We start from the raw sequence: 22,567 nt of genomic DNA on the forward strand, positions 1-22,567 counted from the left end.
CAGTTTCAGACATAATTTGTAAGTAAAAGATCTTCAAAATAACACCACTACTGGGGGATTTCAAATTCGTACTGAGAGAGGAATTTCAGAATCTGGGGAAACTCAGATATTAGGAAGTGGATGAAAAGGACATTAACATTTAAGAATCCAGAAATCTGCAGTTCATCCTTAAAGATAACATATCAGAATAGGTTTTGATCTGTCATGTGTTATTTCTATTTTTCTAAATTTTAATCTAATATAAGATGGCTAGTCCTCTATTCTTTATTTTACCATCATATCTTCAAACCCGACCTATAACAAAGCACCAATTAAATCCAGAATATGAAGAAAATAGATACAGCAAAAGAACACATGATTTTATACATATCCAAGAGTGACAGCATTTGATCCCATATTTTTAATTTGGGAGCAGGTGATCCTCTTTAAGATGCCTTTAAATCCTCTTTATATTTTGTCCCTCCCAGATAAAATTAAAAGATGTTAAAGCCAGATACCTCTACGATGTTATGGAACAAAGTCAATAAAAGAAGAACCGTACACAGAAATTTCTCAAGATACAAACTGAAAATGCAACATTTCAGAAGCCCAAATTGCCTCGGATAATGGCAAGGAAATGAAGCCTTTCGGGGGCAGGACAGAAGTCATTGGATAATGAGCTAACAAAAACAGGGGAAAATTAAAATGCAGGTTCGAAAATGGCAAGGAAATGAAGAACAAAGGGGGAATACAAATATGAAAATCTTAACTATTACAAAAGATTAACCATTGTATGACTAAACACACATTGCACAACAACATGTTAACGGCAATTGAAACCCCCAAACAGTTTTCTGGCCAGTTCCCAAACGTGCAAAATTCTAGTAAAGTGCATGCTTGATTACCAGAGAGAGAGAGAGAGAGAGAGAACCAGAGAGTAAATTACATGGTATGGCATAAAGTACATTTAAAACAGCCAAATAAATTAGGCAAATCAGTCAAGTTCTCTTCCCCTTAAGGAAGCAATTAAATGGCACGACAAATTGTTTAATTTCTCTTTCATCCAACCAAATTAATGCAGTCAAAAAATGCTCGCATTTCATAGCTCCTCAAAGAAAGCCGGTTCTGACCATCCCTAACACTGTTAATACTCCAGATCGCAAGTGTTTCGGATGCGATTTGGCCAAGAGTATTACCTTCCCCACTGCTAATTAACAATCTAGTTCATAAATTAGTCTTTACAATAGAAGGCTGAGCAGCTTTTGAAAGCAAAAAAAAAACACATACCGCACAATTAGCTGAAGAGGGGGTCGGAGAAAAGTCTAAGCTGAAGTCGCGGAACGAGGAGGGAGCTTGGAAGTGTTCTGACTTCGCTTCTTCGGCGAGCTTGACCTGAAGATTGGCACTCGTCAATGGTGCTTTAGAGGAGCATTTTACGGAAGCAGAAGGTGTTTGAGATCCAGAGTTTTTCGGTGTTCACCATAGGAAGGAAAGATTGAGAATGAAATTTGTCCAAGTGTTGGAAGAGAGAAGCGGCGAGACTTTTGTTTGTCTGTGAACAACCAAAAACGACGTCGTTTTGTAGAAATTTCAGCCACCCGCCTCGCGCCTCTTTCAGATTTCAGACTGGCGCTCTTTTTTTTTTGGCATCTAAGCACGTCTTTGAGATTCCAGGATTCACGCCTTTAGCTTCATACATCTTTTTTCTTTTTATTTTCCTTGGTCAAATTTTTTTTTCCAGGTTTCTTTTTTCATACTTAATCTCTTTTTTTTTCCTTAATCTCATGTATAAATATCAAATAAATTATTTGATATTGGTTTTTTTTTGTGCATGTATATATATATGTGCTTGTTTGTGTCTATATACATCTTTTTGGGTTTGGACAACTCAATATACAAATTATTTAAGAAATTACCTTACAATAAAACTTACACAATAAAACATGTTTCAAAAATTTAACATGCATAGAATTGCTTATATACAGTATAGCACTTCTTACTCATGCTTATCCTACTCTTTGTCTATTACTTAGTTTTTATAATAAATTAAAAGAAACATGTAATCAAATATTCTGTTAAATGTGTTACAACTCTCAATCTTATTGCACGACAGATATTTTACTGAATAATTTTAATTTCGTATATACCCATTCCATATGAAAATAATTATTACTTATGATGTATTACACGTTATACTAATCTTTCACAGTGCTAACATTAGACTACAAATTATATTCAATTACACTTTTTCAAATTATTTCAGTTATTGATTTTTGGGGGTTGTTATAAGTAATAATAAACAATTCATGAAAAAATTTTTATGCTCAGACATGTCTATTATGTCAACTTAGCAAAAATTACAAATATCTAAAAATAGTTTGTTATTATATCATTTGCATTTTGTTAATACATAATGAATAGGGGCTAAATTATAAAATTAGGGTGTCATATCTTCGGTGCTTTTGCTAATATAAAAGAATTGGGGGCTAAAAAATAAAATTAGGGTGTCATAGTAGAATTAGTGAAAGTTGATGAAAATACTGTAGTATACAGTGATGCAAAAAGTTGTCACAAAATTGGAACCGGGTAGATTTTCAATGACAACAAATTATGTTGTCACTGTAGAGAGAGCGTTTGTAACGACTTTACTTGAGTTGTCATAAAATCATTTCCCGCGGCATCAAATGAGATGCGCGCCAACTATTTCATGACGAGTTGAGAATGACAACTTCCAATGTTGTCACTGATTATGCTTGTGCTGTACTCATCTGTGATGACACCTAATGTCGTCACTGAATTATGTTATCTGTGACAAGATTTTTGTTGTCACATAAATTTTTGTCACTGAAAAATATATTTCTTGTATTGTAGCCAGTTCACTCTACCTTTTTGCCTCCAAAAAGATTCCTCCTCTTTATATGCCTCTTTGAGCTATTCCTTAAGCTCAGTCCTGATTACTCTTTTGTTCTCCAAATTTGACTCGTTCAATTCTCTAATCTACTCTTAATGTCATTGATTCTCACTTTGGAATTTGCTTGGAAAGTGTTTTTCCATTTCAAGATTTCAATTCTGCAATTCTTCACTTTCCTGGTCACTCTAAACATTCTAGTTCCTTGTTCCTCCTTGTTCCAAGCTTTCTCAATAACTTGTTGTATACCTTCCTTCTGGATCCATCTCTTATCAAAATAAAAACGTTTTCGTTTTTTCCTTTTCTCTGGTTCAGTATCCAGCAAAAACAAGCTGTGGTCAGAAGCAAAGGACTCTATGTGTTGACAAACTACCCCTTCAAACTTCTGTATTCAGTCACAGCTACTAAGGCATTTGTCTAATCTTTGTCTTACCTCCCCGACATTGTCCCAGTAATTACTCCAGGTCCAAGGGTGTCCCTCAAATCCTATGTCTACTAGCCTATTCTCAGAAATAAAATCCTTAAAAGCCTCAAAACTCCTTTCCTCTCTCTTGAGACCACCCCATTTCTCTTCATTGGACACTATGTCATTGAAATCTCCTGCTATCACAAACTTCTCCCCCCACAGTTTCCTCCTATCATTCAAAACTTTCTACTGTTGTTTTCTGATTTGAGCATCACAGCTTGCATACACTCCTATAAACCACCACTCATCCCGAGGTTCTCTCCCCCCTATCTTAGCTTCAATTGTGAAAGCTGTTTGGAGGGTAGACAAGACTTTGACATCATCTTTCCAAAGGAGACACATACCACCTGATCTATTCATGGCCTCAGTCACCACACTACGCTCAAACCTTAACCAGTTTTTAACTCTATCCATATATTTTTCCCTATTTTTGGTTTCACTAAGGAAGATCAAATCTGGAGAGAGGAGGTTGTTAACCTCCCTCAAGTGGGGAATTGTCAAGGGGCTCCCCACTCCTTGACAATTCCACACCACAAGCCTCATATTTCCTTGGGGGCCCCATTAGGGAAGGACCCCACCTCCACCTAATCAGGTTCTAGGACTACCATCATCTCAAAGGATTTTGCTTTTTTCCCATTCTGATTTTCACCACCTTCACACTCCATATCCTCATCCCTCAGAGTTATTTTCCTCTTCCCCATTCTTGTTTGATTACTCAGTTGTCTATTCAGCTCTCTTAAGGGTCTTCTAGTTTTGATGGGAGAATACACCTTTCTGTTCAATCTTTTTGTTTGTTTACTGACTGCCTCCTGGACTCTTTCATTGTCATTACTAGTCTCCTAAATCAGTAAACCTCTCTCATGTTCTCCCTCTAATAATCCAAGCTTAGCAGCAATAGATGCTTCTAATGTGTTATCCTCCTCCATCTCAGCAGTTTCCTCCACTGATAAAGTCTTGGCATCTTCTATACCCTTTGTTTCCACCTGTTCAACTTGTGTTCCTTCACCTTGTATCGGATGATCTTGTTGATTTTGGGAGCTGCCTATATGCACTAGGCTCTGAGAGGGGGGGGGGGAGGGCTTGATCAGTAACGTTTGTTTCTTTAAAAGTTTACATATTTTGCAAAACTGAAAATTTGCCTATCAAACCTGGTTTAACACTGATCTTTGAAAAATGATAACTCTTGATAGAGACCTTTGCTTTGTGTGAAACTTGGCTTGTTTGAAACCAAAAATAATTTGAAACTAGAAATAGTTTACGTGGTTAAAATTTAGAAGTCCTTTTGACAGATTACTGCATGAGGTTTAGGTTAGATTTAGAAAATAAAGCTTTCTAAACTTTGAATTATGATCTTCTTGAAAGTAGTAGTATTTTGAGTTTAGTTTCTGACAATATCTTTAGTTTTCTGATACGAGTTCTAGATTGTGAGATATGAAATTTTTCTAAAATATGGTCATTTTGAAAATCTGTTTTGAACTTGTTAATATTATAAGAGACCAAGGACAAGGTCATTAGAGCTCAAGGGAACCTAGAATAGTTTAATAGAATTTAAAATGATCTCTTATTCATTGATTGTGTAATTGTTTAGGTTAAGATTTGAAAGTTGAAAGAAAAAAAAATCAAGGAAATCCAGTATAAAGATACACGAAGTTTATTTCTCTAGTCTTTCGAAAAAAAAATGTGCAACAAAGTAATGATAAATAGTACACCAAATGACTCTATGAAAAATAGTACACTGTATAAAGCAATTGCTTATACCTTGTATAAACAAAATAGCACTTGCAGATTTAGCAAAAATAGCACACATCAAGAAACAGTTCCCCCAACTCGTTGCTGGATCGTTGCATCACTAACAAGATAGGATGAGTTAATGATCAGTCCCACTGCAGTTTATTGACAGTAATTCCTCCATCGACAGCTATAATCTGTCCTGTTATGTAGGAAGCAGCTGGGAGACAAAGGAAAGCTACCAGGGCTGAAACTTCTTCTGGTTTCCCAATTCGATTCAGTAAAGTTCTTGATTCCACTCTCTTCATATTTTCTTCATAAATGAGAGTATTATCTTTTCCTACTGAGGTTCTAATAGTTCCAGGCGCAACACAATTGACACGAATGTTATCTTCAGCCCATTCACAAGCCAAACTCTTGGTAAGAAAATTCATTGCACCTTTAGATGGTGTCACGATAGAGAAACCTCGCGCATTGACAAAACCTGCAACAGAAGAAATGAACACGACGTTTCCCATCCCAGATGCTTTCAGGAGAGGACAAGCAAGTTGGGAAAAATGGTAACAAGATTCAAAATTTGTAGACATCACAAAATCATAATCTTCAGTGGTAAGTTCTTCGATGGGCTTAATTATGCCGCCGCTCCCAACATTATTGACAAGGATATTGAGCTTTCCATTGAAGATGGAAGAGACCTTTTCCACGAGCTGAATTCTTTGCGCTCTTGAAGATGCATCACAGACTGAACCTGTGACTTTGAATCCCTTGGATGACCACTCTTGCAAGCGTTCATTGAGTTCGGCTTCGTTTCTTGATAAAGTGTGAACTGTGGCACCAAACTGTGCTAGCTCCTCCACAATTGCACGGCCGATTCCTCGAGTTCCACCAGTGACTAGAGCTGTTGTTCCTGAAAGAGACCATCTTGAACTGTTTTCTGCAAACCCTGACATGGATATTCTTTTAGTGCTTTTATGTTATCCTCAAGGTTGGAATGGATTGCCTGAATAAACTCTTTTAGATGGCACCCTTAATATAGCACAACACTGCCTAAGTAATGAGATTTTCTTTAAATACTTTGTTTTCTTGGAGGTATTTTGGAGATGTAAAGTGTAAAGTAAAAACAGTTAAAAAAAAGTTTGCATAATAAAACCTAATTCATGTCATTTTCAAAGAAAAAATGGATTTGAACTGTAGTATAGATGGACCTCAATTGAATGGCAAAATATCGAAAGAGAAATTACATTATAGTAGTGTATGTAGCAGTTCAATTGCCTGTAGGAATGGCAATGGGGTGGGTATTCCCCAACTAGGGAGGAATGGCAAGGGTTGGGGTGGGATGGGGGAATTTTTCTCTCCAGCATTAAAAATGGGGCGAGGGCTCCCTTGCCCTCCCCGGCTTATATTTTAATATATGTATATATGTATGTATATGTATATGTATATATCTGTATGTGTGTTGTATATTTTTATATGTATAATATGAAATAAATGTTATATTATTATTATTGTTATTATATAATATATTATATGAAATAAGTAACATATTATGTTGTTATGATAAAATGATGTAATTTTTTGCTAAATTTTCAAAACAATGATTAATAAAATTATTACTAGACCTATATAAATTGAAAAAATTAAATCAAATAAAAATAATAATAATGATAAGCAGGGTGGGGCGAATGCACCCGCTAGGGCAGTGGGATGGGGTGGGCAGGGTTCGGGCTTGGGAGAGCAGACGATGGGGCAAGGATGAGGGAAACTTTTGTGGAACGCTTCTCCCGTTCCAAAACTATCTCATTACCATCCCTAATTGCTTGTAATACTCTATGCTTATGAGTGTATTCTTCTTAGAAACTGGATCCCTGATCTGACTTCCAGCTACAGGCGCTGAAGGGCAAAAGGCAATCAATTTGAATAAAGGCAAATATGAAGTGCATAGAGAGTTTGATCTAATCTTAGGATGAACTTTCGCGGCATGCTTAACACATCCAATTCAGACGAAGTTTTGTTAGGAGTCTTAAGATTTTCATAATCATGTGAATTCTCATACTTTTTTGAGTGTCATGTTTCGTTAAATACATATGTGTATTAATTAAAATACCAAATTCCATATTCTTCATAGAGTTATCCTCACTGTACAATGTGAATTTTTGCTTGGTTGGCCAAGTGTTGGCCATTAAAAGCCGTTAAAATCTCTAAAAACCATCCCTACCCTTAACCTTGTATGGTCCTCTTTGGACTCTCATCCTGTTTTGTCTGGTATTTATTTCTTACTGAAAAGAAGAATGTGTTATTTGATTTGGTTTCTTGTTGCTTTATTCGTTTGTACAATTATTGGAAGTAAGTGTTGTTTGTGAGAAAAATTTGGTTGTAATGCATGATTCATTCAGAATGTGGTCGTCCCTTATGTGATAGTGGGTTTTTCTTCTCCGCTTTTGAAAGTAGAACGTAGGCATTCATACTATAACATCAAAACGTACAGAGTGGTTTTATAAATAGACTATGTGATAGTGGTTTTATGAATAGACTGTGCAATCCCACCTATTTATTATTTATAACTAGAAATTGAAATAATTTTGATTTCATTATCTTGATTTAGTCAAGCTTACTCTTGAAAAAAAAAAAAAAATAGTCAACTCTTGGTTCCATCAGACATAAGACACTTTATTGAATTGATATTATAAGTGTTAGTTCACCAAATGCACCTTGATTTTGTAACTTTTTTTTTCCCATGAGATGGGCCAACATTAAATCACGAAATGGTGGCTTTTCTGAAGACATACCAAGAAAGAGTTGTGTAGGAAAGGTGGTGGACTATTTGAATATCATAGATCCAACTTTTGTTTCAGTGGATGAGTTGAATGAAATTGTGGGGAGCACTAAGAATCCACAGCCTTGTAGTTTATGCTATGGACTAAATTCACTAAAAAAAAAAAAAAAGTGTTTCTAAAGAACTTCTCAAATGTTGGCATCTATTGAACGTATTTCCAAAAGGTGGACAACGGAGCTGATTCCCAAATAGTGCTGATTTTTTAAACGAATCACAATAATTAATGAATAAGTTTGTGATGAATACATTGTTTGTCTAAAGCAAGCATTCACAAAGTGGGTTCTCATAATAATTGAAAAAGCACGGTGCAGTGGAAGAACCCTTGGTCTAATAGCTAAAATTGAAACTTAAGAAATTAAAGGTCTTGAATTCTTTTTTCTTGTCGTCACTTCATTTTTTAAGGTCTCATCCTTCTCCTAGGATCCCTACTAGAAAAAAAAATTTTAAAAAGGATCATGCAAAGAGTACTTAAATTGTTAAACATGGTTTTCATAAAACTCATTCAATGAATATATTTTCTCAAAGACATGCTAATTTTGTAAATGGGTTTTTTAAGAAACTAGCTCATTTAGTGAATGCTTTTTCTTTCTTTAGAAAATCATTCTACAAACACCTTATTTGAGCAACTTAGAGAACCAGCACTTCTTGAAAATTGATTAAGTGTCAGGCTCAAATTTTTAGTGAATGAAATTGTTATTCACATATTTCAGTTAAAGAGTTTTCAAGAAAAGCATTCATTGGTTTTCGGGAAAACATGTTAACGAATGCATGTTGCCCATTCTCTCTCTCTCTCTCTACGCTTTTTCCACGATTGAAAGGATGTTCATTTGTGAATGGGTATTAAGACAAAAACATACCCCAAATGCATTCTTCACCCTTTGGGAAAGAAATTCTGAAAAGATCACTCTTTGAGAAGTCTTTTGATAAAACCCGATAGTGAGTTTTAATAGATGTTTCATTTGTGAAATTCCTCTCTTAATTTTGGTAAAATATTGTGTTAATTCATAAATATTCTCATATTCTGTCTTTGGTAATGAATATAGGGAGGGGCTCGTGATTAAAAGAGGTTTAAAAGAGGGAATTTCCTGTGAAATCAAGAATTTTCAGGAATTAAACAACAATCTTATCTCTTGAAGAATTGTAGGGGCCACAATTAATTCTGGTGTTTATTGAAACATTGATGTTTTGGGAGTTTTGACACATGCTTTATATATATATTTTTTTGATAGGACTCAGTCAACACTCAACAGCTATTTTACGTTATTAGTAGTTGAACTCTCGGCACTTCTATTTTCGCGTTTGTTCATTATTTCTCTCAAGAACAAACACCCTAGTTTTACTTTTCTCTTGATTGATTTCCTGTATGACAAAAAGGTAAGGCGTTGTTCTAGTTGAAAAATAATCAAGATTTTGGCTCTACAATAATTGTAAGATCGAATTTATTTTTATTATTTTATATATTCATGAGGATTCATATATTTCTTGAAATTATTGTCTAGGATTATTTTGGGTGATTAGATAACTGACCATTATTTAATTATCTAAATATTTTATTACCAATTCAAATATTAAATTCGTAATTTTTTTATTATTTTAATATTTGTGGCGACTGACATATATAATTGGATTTGTGTCAGAAAAATATATAATCTAATCCAATTGAATAAATGAGCTTTACTTGTGATTAGAATTGGTTAGAATTGGTAGCTCTTCTAAAATTTTAGAAAATTTTAGTGAGAACATTTTAGTAGCTTTTCTAAATTTTAGTTCTATCAATAGATAAAATCCTAAAAACTTATTTAGGATTGTCTGTTGTCAAGTGAAGTAATTAAAGAGTTTGTTTTAATTGTCAAGAAAATAAAGAAAGACGTGGAGTCAAAGTTTGTTGATAACCATAACCAATTTATTCATGAACATATAAATCTATTTTTGCATCAATGATCAATTGTTTGAGCCAAAAGTTGAGATTACCTTTTTGACTAGAAGCTTGTCCTTATTGATTTGGTTTTACCTAAATTTTTCACTATTATTTTCTTTACTATTAGTTGAGTGATTTAATTTCTCCAAAATCTTCATTTTAATTCCTCAAATTGCAAAGGGAATAAATTCACCAGTTTCTATGGATACTACCCTCCTCACTACTATTTGTAAATTTATATTTTTGTTGAGCAGGAAATTTTATTTTGTTGGATTCAACACACCTACCACACCACTAATTAGGAATTAAGTTGTGTTCCTACCCAAATTGTCATCCTCCACATTTTCTTCTCATATCATATCAAACTAAACCACCATCTTAAGTTCAAAACTGGGTAGGAATGGACAATCGTCCCAAGTGAAAATATTTCCAAAAAAAAAATTCACAGTTCCAATTTCGTGCTAAAAATCTCGTTTTGAACCACTTCCTTTTTGAATAAACAGTAACTTATTTTTTGCCAACACTTTGTCCTCTGGTACCTATTGCTACGTCAGGATCCAATTGGTCATGAACATTGTAAAGTGCTGCTCTTTGCACATCTATACTATCAAATTGTACAAATTATTTCATATATTTATTGTTCTGAACCATTCCAATCACTTCCCTCTTACCTCTTTCCCTGGCAAGTCTCAAGTTATGGGAGAATTATTGTAACTAATGGATCAATAAATAGTTGGATGCCATGCAATTGACCAGATTTAAACTTTTCATGTTAAGGTCAATTTTACTGGGCTCTTGTGCAATTGATCATTTACTAATAATCTTGAATTAGAACTGATGACCATAGTATAAAATATTGTTGTGAAAGATAAAAAGATGAACTATTTGTAAGTTCACATTTTCCATGCAGGAATAAATTGGATTCTCAAGAATGGCCTTCTTTTCCAGATATTTGACTCAAGAATGGCCTTCTCAAGATATTTTTTTCATTTGACTCAATCGATAACCTACCGATATGCCAAAAGAAAAAGAAAAAATTGTTAGGTAATCAACTTAATTTATACATAATACATATTGCATATATTTTAAATAAATATTTAATTGAGTGTTTACTTCTCAATGTAAATTAAAAAAAAAAAGATAGAACTGATTATCAATTAACTATTCATAGTGCAAAACAGTAAGTACGCACATTATGCCAAGTTTGAGACAGTAAGATGAAGTATGCAAAAGCATTAATTTCAAATACGCAGAATAGAAAAAAATATTTGAGAAATTAATAGCATGAATAAATAAAATAAAACCAAAAGAAATGTTAATTACTTTTCATGACTTCTTTTATTAGAATTACTAGTACATATATCGAATACACACCTTATTTCATATTTAACCTTTCATTATTTGAAACCTAGGGGACTATAATAATTCAAAATCCATACGTCAGGAACCAAAAATACAAAGTCAAAATTGTTGACTAATTACAATTTGATTTTGATCATTAAAAGTTGTTCAATTTCCATTTTCCTAGAATTGCCTAAAATTAGAAATTTTGGAAACCACACTTAGCAATTTTACAAATCAATTTGATTCAAATATTAGAGATCAAAACTGCATTTTTTTTATCTCATTTTCAAATATGTAAGAAAGCATGCCGTGACATTCAACTTCATTCTGTTTAAAGGTTATATTGAATTGTTATGGGTTTGACTGGCAGGGGGTGATATTGAATACGGTACTAAATGCAAAACAAATAATAACAATAACAATAACAATAACAATAATAATACTGTATAAATCATATATTTTTGATAAATAGTGTTATCATCCACTACTATCTTAGTCAAACTAGCTGGCTTTTGAAATTTCTTATATTTTTCAAATCCATTTATAATTTTTCAAATTTATTATATTTGTTAAATTGAATATCTATAATTTCTAATTCATGTTTAACCTACCATTAGAGTAGTAATATATATCCAATTGTGTTGGACTATTTTCAATAATTTGTTCGTGAAATTTGCTTTTTATAAAAAAAAGTTTGAGGAATTAATTAATCCAACGGGAGCCTACTTGAAAAATAGAAGGACAAGCACATATGCATCTAATCGAAGGCAAGTAAGGAAGTAAAATAAATTTCTACATTTACCATAGAATATCATACTCGAATTCCTTCTTTTTCACTTAGTCACTTGCCAGGCCATCTTAATTTACATTTCCCACATTCGCAAAAGTTGGTTGTCTCTTTTTTATAACCGGATATTGATTATTGCATACTTTGACATAATTTCAGTCTTTGTTATTGCGCCATGACAATACTGTTATTGTAATGTCACTTCAGAAAATATCTAGTACAATGAGATATACGCTAGCATAATTGCATGCATTATTCAGCAGTATAATATCCTATTGATTTGTAGGTGTATACTTTCTACTGTATAACACAAGCTGAACCTCCATTTTTGAAGTTCATACTGGATGAAATTTCACTTAGTCTATAGCTAAGTCATTCATCCTTTTGAAGATTGTGAATATGTATAAAATATGTACAAACTCATTTTACATCTATAAAGTCTATGAAGAAGCCAATGTCATGAAGCAGTTTGACTTAATTCAATTTCAATGATGAAATATGTCACATGTATAAAGTCTATACGTGTCACATCTGACAGTCTATGATGAGCTAATGTCGTGAATTAGTGAGTAAATTTCATTTTCAATGGCATACGTATAAACCCATGCCACATCTATAAAGTCTATTTGTTTAACTTATTATTGAAATATGTGTAAAATTGTACGGATTATGTAATTCATGTCACATCTATAAAGTCTACTGTGAAGCTAATGTCATGAACCACGTGTAAACTGATAATTTTGTGTTGATCAATTTTATCTTTTTGACTGGTTTGGGAAGAATTGGATTGAATCGTAATGTAAAAAAAAATTGTAAATAGGAGACCTTAAATTTAAAATCTCCGTCAATTCAAAAAAAATCACTCAAATATACTTTTTGACTAGCTTAATGTTTGAATGCTCTTGTGTATGACTTATAGACACGTGCTTATCTATTTGTGTGTGCTACTTGTAAAAGTTTGTAATTTGTGATGGATTCATCAAATGTTGATAAGTTTTTGAATACCAACGTTTTTAGTTGCTTTGATGTTAATTTGCCTAGTCTGCTTGATTTATTCTTGGGCTTAACAAGGATGATATAGAAATTTAAAAAATTAACAAAGAATTTAGAGACTCCACTGTGAAGATCATCAACAGAAGAGATAAACAAAAGTATGGTGAAGTGCTTGGCTTTGGAATAGATTTGCTTCGAATGTTGTTTTAGGCTTATTATGATGCTGACAAAAAACTTTTAGCAGCAAGCGTGGAGTCGAGTACTGACAATGCCTGACATGAATAAATTCATGCATAACTAATGTGTTTCTTTGTGAAAAACATCAGTGTGAACCTCTCTCTAAAATGAGAGCTTTCCCTGTCTAAGTGAGATCCTCCTCTCCACTAGGTGGGAGCAAGAGCCCGGCAAAATTCAAAATTCACAGGTTCAAAAACTCAAAAACACTCTACTTCCAAAAGAGCTACATTACACACAAAAAACTACAGAGCAATTCCAGAAGTTCAAGAATCCTTGTAAAGACAGGGAACGTTGGAAGACTCGAGCTGGAGAAACAGAGGACCAACTTCATTGAAGTCCACGGAGTAATTAGAAAGGTTACAAACAGATTGTCTGACTATCTCCACTAAAGGAGACAAAAAGTAGTGCGGAAGAAAGATTTCAAATACTAGTGGCCCATTGCGGAAACCAAGAAATCAGGTATAATAGGTGTGTTTCCCTCTACTACGTCTTAAATACTGCATTCATTGCATGGTTGGGGTTGTATTATGCCTATCTGGTTGTACATTTACGTAGAAAAGATAGTAGCTTGAGTCATTTTGTTTACTGGTTTTTCAAGTTCTTTTCATTGTTTGGTTGTAGTTAGAGGAATCCCGTCTGTTTGCTCTAGATCCCATGGCAGATGAACTGGAGGAAGTGTTAAAAAAGTTTGCTTTGTCTAGCCTAGAGCAGGAGGGGATGTGGTTAGAGCTGAATGATGTGGATCTAGGAGTTTTTGAGTGTGCAAATAGTATCATTGGGAAAATAAGAGGAGAAAAAATGGCAAATTTTACTGGGGTCAAGAATTTTGTCTCAGCTGCTTGGGGGTACCCAAAGGAATTATCAATGTCCGAGTTGGGGCCAAATTTATTCCAGTTCTTTATACCTGAGCAGAATGACAGAATAAGAATACTCAATGGAGGACCATGGGTAATTGATAATCAAATCTTAGTGCTCAGTACGTGGGAGGAAGGAATTGAGGAAAGTACAGAAGCATTTAGATTCGCCCCACTATGGGTACAAGTGTGGAACCTCCCAATTCACTGGGTCTCTAAGGATGTTGGAAGGAAAATTGGAATGGTTTTCAAGGAGGTTAAGGAGGTGCTCATATCCCATTCAGGAGGAAAAGAAGGGAAACATATCAAACTGCTAGTAAAAGCTGATATGACCCAACCACTGTTACGAGGTACTGCAGTTAAGATGAATGGAGTTCTGAAATGGGTTAGTTTTAGATATGAGAGAGTTCCGGATTTTTGCTATAAGTGTGGAGTTATTGGCCATAGCGAAAAGAAATGAACAATTGAGGTAATAATCAGCAAAGGCCAAAAGGAAAATCAGTATGGTCCCCGGTTGCTACAAATGAAAAGAACTGGACCTATTTATAGGCAAGCCAAGAACACTACACATCTCTAGAGAATTCTACAAAGTGTACACCTAAGCATGTTCTCTAGAAATCTCTACACAATGTGTATGTACATTTAGACTCTAGAAACTTCTACACAAGTCTCATCTTATCCACAAGATTCTAGGCCATTCCACAAGGCTCTTGGATAGCTTAGAACGTTCCACAAGTTTCTAGCATATGCTCCATAATTCTAGCAAATTATGGCACAACCTCCATACCTTAATCAAGCCCACAAGGCTTGGCACTGAATTGGAAAAATGAGATGGGGGCCTACTAACAGTCCCAACTTTTGTGTCAAGACTACTATGTATAGTGCTACGGAACTTGGCCGATTGGACACCCACGCGCACGGACAAGCACAATCGCACGCGGGCTGGGTGCGATCTGTGTCACTAGGAACTTATGGACTCTCTCGTTGGGTTTTGCCCTTTTTTCTTGCCACCTTTGACTTAAAAGGTCAAAGCATATCTAGTTGTGATACCAAGCCCAATACCCTTACCTTATCGTCATTTAGTCCAACAAGTTTTTGAGGTTGCTTGGTGTCTTTGCATTTGCATGGAATTTATGTAATAAGCTTAAACTCAGAGCCTAATGTAATACAAATGAACTTTCATTGGGAAAGCGGTCATTTACCAAAACCCAGTCTCTTTCCAAGTCTGTCTTTCGCTCTCTCATAATGTTTAGTTATTTGATAAGTAAATGATAGAATTGGAAAGAAAACCGCTGTTGATTACACAGTACGATCCCAAATGCCTACAAGCCAATGGTATGGCACTATTATTTTCCTATTATACCCTTACTTTTACTTTGATTTCATTTTCATTCTCACAAAATCACATCACATCATCCCTCGTGACCATGGACCAGCCAGTCAAACCGGTTGAACTAAATAGGAACGGACAATTTGATCCGATTTGAACCATTTAGTTAAAATGTAAAACGAACAACTTAATGAGAAAATTGAGAATTTTTCCTCCTTTCCATTTCAATTTCAATTAGAAAATTATGTCACTTTTATGTTGGGCTAGTGCTTTTATTTTACCAAAGGGAGTGATAAAAAAAAATAGAAAGTCTCATGTCCTCTTTCCTTTGGGCTGGGGAGGTCAAGAGGCATCATGAAGCAAAAATATGTTTGGGAGATACATGTAAACCTACAAAGGAAGGCGGGTTGGGACTGTTTGATCTAATCCTGTGGAACCAATGTCTACTACTCAAGCAGATCTGGAACATTTGTTCCAAGAAGGACAATATGTGAGTAAAATGGGTGCACACCATCCACCTTAAGAAGACTTCATTCTGGGGTGCCAAAATGCCATTTGGCTGTTCTGGTGGAGGAAAATCCATAAACTAAGGCCCAAAGCCCAACCTCATATCAAGCAGGTGATAGGTAATGGCTATGGAACTTTTTTCTGGTATGATCAATGGCATCCTGTTGGGCCATTATACCAGAATTTTGCTGTGCCTCTACTGTCAAGTCTAGGATCAACTAGAAATGATCATGTTGCTAAGTGTATGCAAGGTGCTGAACGGAGATGGCCGTGTGGGAGGAAATTTAACGCTGAGGTACGAAGATTGAAGTAGCTTACTCCCTATGAGCTTGTCCCTATACCAAATGAGATGTGCCAAAGGTGAGACACACATAAACAAAATGGTGGTTTCCAACAATATTCACAAACTGATGCCACGTTAAGGAAATGTAGAACAGAGTAAAGAAAATTAGAAGGACGAAAGGAAACAAATGGAAGTATAATTGCACACCTATTTGAAATGCACATTGTACATGCTATAATTCTTGTTAAGTATCTTTAATGTAGGCAAAAAATGCAACATATGTAGACGGCGGCTGGACCAGCATCCCAAAACTAGTGGGTCAACAATCACTTGGTTCAATAGAATATGACACAAGCATTGATTATTGCTATATAAAAGAAAACATTAGGGTACACTACAAAACCTTATAAAAATGTTCGTGTTTAGTTTCAAAATCTTCTGGATTTAATTTCTATCAATGGTATTTTTTACTTTTCATATAGAATAGTGGAAAAAACTTCTTTTTTTTGGGGGGGGGGGGTGGGGGTGGGGGTGTTGTAATGTGCTAATAAAAGCAGAATTTGCAATGATTTACGAGGTTAATTCCACTTTGTCCTCCCAAACTTTGGACGATTACCCACTTCAGTTCCTAAACTTCAAAATGTGACACTTAAGTCCCTAAATTTATAAAATGGAACACTTAAATCCCTAAACTCTTATAAAATGGGGACACTTCGACCACCAACGGCATTCAAAATTTGTTAACAATTTTCCTTAAGTGGGAGGTATTTATAAATTTAGGGTCTTAAGTATCCCATTTTGAAGTTTAGGAACTGAAGTAGGTAATCGTCCAAAATTTGGGGGGACAAAGTGGTATTAACCCTTTGATTGCGAGGTGCAACTGCAAGATAAAGCTGAAAAAGTATGAAAAAACCGTAAGCCTAATTTTAAATTTTTTACTATTGAAAGAGAAATACTCGCCCTCCCAAACACGTAGCACGGCCACCTGCATGTAGATAGGCCAGGATGTACTAGCTTTTAAGTTCTGATAATATGTTTTGAACCATGATTACGAGGAACAATTTCAGGGGCTAATGTAGTCTGAAATGTCAAGGGGCCTTCCAGGGGGTTCTCCTTAATCCTGAAAATTTCTCTGGGTTAATTTCACTTTGTCCCTCTAAACTTTGAACGATTATCCACTTTAATCTCTAAACTTCAAAATGGGACACTTAACTTCCTAAACTTATAAATACCTTCCACTTAAGTCCCTAAACTTATAAAATGAGACACTTAAATCCCTAAACCCTTATAAAATGGGATACTTCGACCATCAATGACATTCAGGATTTGTTAACAATTTTCCTTAAGTGGGAGATATAATAAGTTTAGGGACTTAAGTGTCCCATTTTAAAGTTTAGGGACTGAAGTGGATAATTATCCAAAGTTTGAAGGGACAAAGTGGAATTAACCCAATTTTCTCTGGTACATGCATGAATTATTTAGCAAGAAGGTACACAGGATAGGCGAAGTCTTGGTCTAGTAATTAAAATTAAGACTCTAAAAATAAGAGGTTTGAGTTTAAATATTTCTTTCACGTTTTAAATCTCATCATTCCCTTGTTTAAAAAGAAAAAAATATTTTTTTTTAAAAAAAAGCAGTTGAGATTGATATTCCAAAAATTTGAAGCCCTCGATTCAAATCTCTTCTTTTTCCCTCCCTACCTCTTAAATCACACCCTCCCGCTCTTTAAAAAATTTTTTAAAAAATCACACGAGACATTCTTATATGCCGTGGAGTCCACCATACCCTGTAAAAATAATTGATGACAAACAAGAAGATGTATAGAGCATAATTTCTTATATCCTGGTTCTGTCTATGTTTTTCCATTCACATGCTTCCCGAGAGATTCCAGTAACCACTAATTTCTAATTAACACTGAGGTAGAGCAGAAGCTAATACAAAATTTCGAGTCTTGAGATTCCCTTCTTTTCGATAAAGATATCTAACATCACTCGCAGTTTGATAATGTGGAGGTTGTGATCACATTTTTAAAGCAGTAGTCCAACTATATTTCCTTAAATTATTATATAAACATTGGAGTTTTCTATTTTTATCAAAAAAAATTCTAATAGGGAAATGATAGGATTTGAGAAGCCCGAAGGAGAAATGAGAAGTTGAATTTAGGTTCTTTAATTCCTAGATACCATGTACACTCATTATTAGGACACCAACTTTATATAATGTATCATCCCAATACTATATATTCTCATTTATACCCCACCCTTTGTGACTGTAACATTTCCAATTTGATTTCACTTTTCCTAATAAAACAGAGAACGGGAGAAATTAAGCAATTCAAGATTGAGATTTTATTGATAAAACGGAATGATGTTGAAATATCTATCTTATGGCTAATGCATAGCAGCTTACAAGAATGCAAAACAAATGCCTAATAAATTCTGGCAACCTATTCTACTTCAGCTTATAATCCCAGAATTCAGAGAAGCATAAGCAAGGAACTCCTGATCACTTTCCAGAATAGCCATCTCCTGTTGCTCCAAAATTAACCATGCTTCAATGCCACCATCTGATCCATCAAGAAGAACCACAAAATTTTTATACATGGATTCCACCTCTGTACCCCCAACCAGACTAGTCCAAATCGGTTTTCCCCAACCAAAATCCACTTCGTTTAATCCCATTTTGCACCAACAGGTGAACTGGTAAGTATTCAGACCTTTTCTACTGCATTTTTCGGCCCAGTCTTCCAAGAACTTCATCATAACATCATACCCTTTAGAACTCTGGATTTTCGGCACAAATTCATTCTTGTATTCTTCCTTAACCATTCTCAGAAGTTCCACCAATCTACCAAATTTTACCTCACATTCATCTATTTCATCATACTCTGCAATAATCATGGAGATGATATTCCCAGCGGAATAATCTGGCAGAGGTGGCACCATTCTTCGTCGCATATCTGCAGCATGAACTAGCACAGATGGCTCTTGAACCCCCTGTACCACTTTTGCAGCAGCCATGGCATGCTTCCAGATGAAAGATGACACAACTTCAACACTTGTAGGATCCGGAACACGACCGCTGGAACCTTTCACTTTCAGATCATATATAGCTGCTGAACTAAACACGAATCTTTTTCGTGTACTTCTTCCTTCATTCAGGGACAAACTCTTGATAATCACTGAAAAACCAAATGGAACAGAGTCTTTCACAGGGAAAAGAACGGCTGATTTGTACTCAGGATAATAAAATGCAGATTCATGATCCTGAGAGCCACTTGCCATTGCAGCCCAACATTTCAGGAAAACACTAATTGTTGTGATATCCATGATCATGTGATAGAAACACGTGAAAATTGCCACCCTACCACATGAAAATGTATTGAATTGGACAGAGACTTGAAAAGATCCATCTCCATAAAATCTTGAAGAGGTCCCAAGTTTGTGGAATTGCTGAAACTTTGGATGATTTATTAGCTCATTCATGTTGCAGTGAACATGGGCCGTGACAAATAGAGCTCCTTTATCATTGCATTCAATTGTTGAATCATCCTTGTAGATGCCTGCGAGGGGATAATAACGAGTTAAAGTTTGGGAAAGAGAAGTTTTCAGTTGATTTGTGACTTCATTGATCTTCAACTTTGACTCCTTTCTCGGATAGAAGGAAATAAACCTCACAAGATATCCACCAGTGATTTGATCGATGAAGGATCTTTTGAAGATTTTTAAGTGATCAGGTGTTGGGAGTGACGGTTTGATTATTTCTTGGGAAATGATCTCTACTTCCATTTAGACATTCAATTTTGGATCTTCCTCAGATGTTGCAGGCCAAAATGGTAGGATAATCTATATATAATGCATTCATTCCTTGTAGGATAATTGGCTCTACTTTTGTCTAAAAGAAATACTAATAAAAAATGAAACAAACGAACGAACAAATAAACAAAGAAACAAACGAATAAGGCAAGAAAAACCAACAAATGAGGCTAGACGGCAGAAAAGTTTTGTATATATTAAAAAAACCATGAATTGAGATTTACTTTTCTTTTTTCTTTTTTTCCAGAAACGATAGAAATGAATTGAGATTTACTTCATTTCTCTTAAAGGTCATTTATATGGTAGAACCGTAATTATACCATACATTTGATTACTATATCTGAGCCGACAATTCCAAATTGGCATTTCTGATATTGGAAATTTGATTTCTTTTGCGGGTGATATTGAATATATATGAATCAAGGGTTTGGCTTAACTATTGCCCTGGGCACTCATTAAGATAGTATTAGGCGTTAATTTTTTATGAGAGTGAAACTAATTCAAAAAGGTATTTAAATGCAGCGAGACAATAAATACAAGTATGTGTGTGTATTCACATAACACATTTAACATAAGACGTTAGACATAATTTAAGTGTTTTAATGAATGCCTCAGAATACTCATTAGAAAAATCCATAAATCAATTACTGCATAAGTTAATTGTATCTATTTGAAAATGAAAGACATGTTTTTACATGAGTTGACACAATTTATGTATTTTGTTATTACACCATGACAATGGCGTACTGATATCATTTCAGAAAATACTACGTACAATTAGAATTTACAAGGAACTATCAAAGTGCATGCATTTTTAGAGCCACTTCCATACTTCAGTCAGTAATCAATCTTTCAAAGAAAGAGAAAGAAATTTGTAAAGAGTGAATTTTGAGCGAGAGAATGACTTTACCATTTTGGTATCAATTTATAGATCCATCAAATTGGCATACATCTTTTTTGTCATGAAAAATTTGCCATTGGTGAGCGGTTCCTTTCTGCCATGTGACAGGATATTATGGGGTATTGAAAACCGATACATAAAATGAGCCCATAATTCCAGATGTTAAATTTATATAACATCAATCAGTAGATGCAAACTAAAACAGCAAAGAAGGATGAAATCCAAATACTTGCAAAAGCCAAAACCAGAAAAGGAAGATGAAATCCAAATATGTAAAACCACTGATTCTGCAGTTTAGTGCATGAACATGTCTCCTAGCTATGAGGCCCTTGTGAAACAGTAGCCGTGCACCAGAGAAGCAGGCAGGTACCGGCTAGGCAGTCTAAGAAATGGAAAATGACAAGTAATTTTTATTTCTCTATAAGACAAACCGGTCCACCACTTTAATGTAGTCTATTTCTTGCTCTTTTTTCACCTTACGGCTTTTGATTTCTTTTTCTTCCCCCCTCAAGAAACAACCAAAAAAAGTTAGGCTTTTTTTTCAATAAAGGCTGTCTAGCGTAATGATCTTTAATAAAGGCTTATATAGCATAATGATTCCGACATTGGGAACAAGAATTTTCAATAGAGCCTTATTGGATCTGCCATTTTCAAACAAGTCCACAACAATATAGTTTACTTCTTGTTTTAGTTATCCATGAAAATTGAAAGGAAAATGTTATTTGCACTCCCATTTTTGTTAGTCGTACTCCAACTATTCTAATTATATAGTTTTCATTTATTAGACTATATGATAAAATAAATTGTGAGAGTGTAAATAATAAAAAATTGAGTGCAAATAACATTTTCCAATTGAAATTAAATGATCTAAGTTTTGATGTGTTTTAAATTGTTACAATACTTGTTGTGATTTACCCTATTTTGCACCATGCAAATTGCATGACTAGCATTCTCATATGAATATGAATTCAAAACATGTTTATCTACTTATAAAAAACCATTAACTACATAACTAGACAATTTTCTACTCTTAAATTATTTGAATACAAGTAAATTGATTGGTAATTAAAGGAGGATCCAATGTGTACTTCCTTCTTATTTCACTCTCTTAAACGGTCAAGTTCTTGTTTATTTCCATGAGGCCCTTCATCCTAGAATGTAGTACAAATTAAAACATAATGATGTGATACAAAAGTGTGATAAACTAGAGTCTTATACCAACGCACTCCACACTAGAGAAACTAAGGACAATACACGATCAACTCCCCAAAGATAAACAAGATTCAAATCAAAATCTTAACCCAAGGCGTACCCAATGGAACAAGATATAACACCAAGGCAGTATTAAAGTTGATAAAATATGTCAAGAGCTATAAAATAAAACCATAGAGATTCCTAACTACAAGTAGTCTAAACTAAAAAGGAAACAAAATACAACGAAAATAGGAAAATAATTGGAAAATCGTGACTCCGGCCACGACAATATTCGGCGCCTATTGTGGCGCTGGTCATGCGGTCGATCGTCGCCTATTGCCGTGTCCGGCGCTAGTTGTGGCGCTGGTCATGGCGTTGGTCTTCGGCTGTCCAATGCGAACGATTCCTGCATGAATCCTATTCTTGCCTTCCTTAGCATAATTCCTCGCCACCAACCATAACAATAAAATTTTATCAATAAAATAACAAT

General features: G+C 34.7%; 2 protein-coding genes across 2 annotated transcripts; both read right to left on the minus strand.

Annotated features, from left to right (window-relative positions):
- Positions 1-5,227: 5,227 nt before the first annotated feature.
- On the minus strand, positions 5,228-6,031 carry LOC113766199 (tropinone reductase homolog At5g06060-like). The gene has a single exon (XM_027310411.1). It carries the CDS (start codon positions 6,029-6,031, stop codon positions 5,228-5,230), a length of 804 nt encoding a protein of 267 aa, XP_027166212.1.
- A 12,592-nt stretch (positions 6,032-18,623) lies between these two features.
- LOC113766200 (vinorine synthase-like) lies at positions 18,624-19,955 on the minus strand. Its single transcript, XM_027310412.1, has one exon. The coding sequence runs from the start codon at positions 19,953-19,955 to the stop codon at positions 18,624-18,626; it is 1,332 nt and encodes a 443-aa protein (XP_027166213.1).
- Positions 19,956-22,567: the final 2,612 nt, after the last annotated feature.

The sequence above is a fragment of the Coffea eugenioides genome, chromosome 3, assembly GCF_003713205.1.
Source record: "Coffea eugenioides isolate CCC68of chromosome 3, Ceug_1.0, whole genome shotgun sequence".
Taxonomy (NCBI): Eukaryota; Viridiplantae; Streptophyta; class Magnoliopsida; order Gentianales; family Rubiaceae; genus Coffea; species Coffea eugenioides.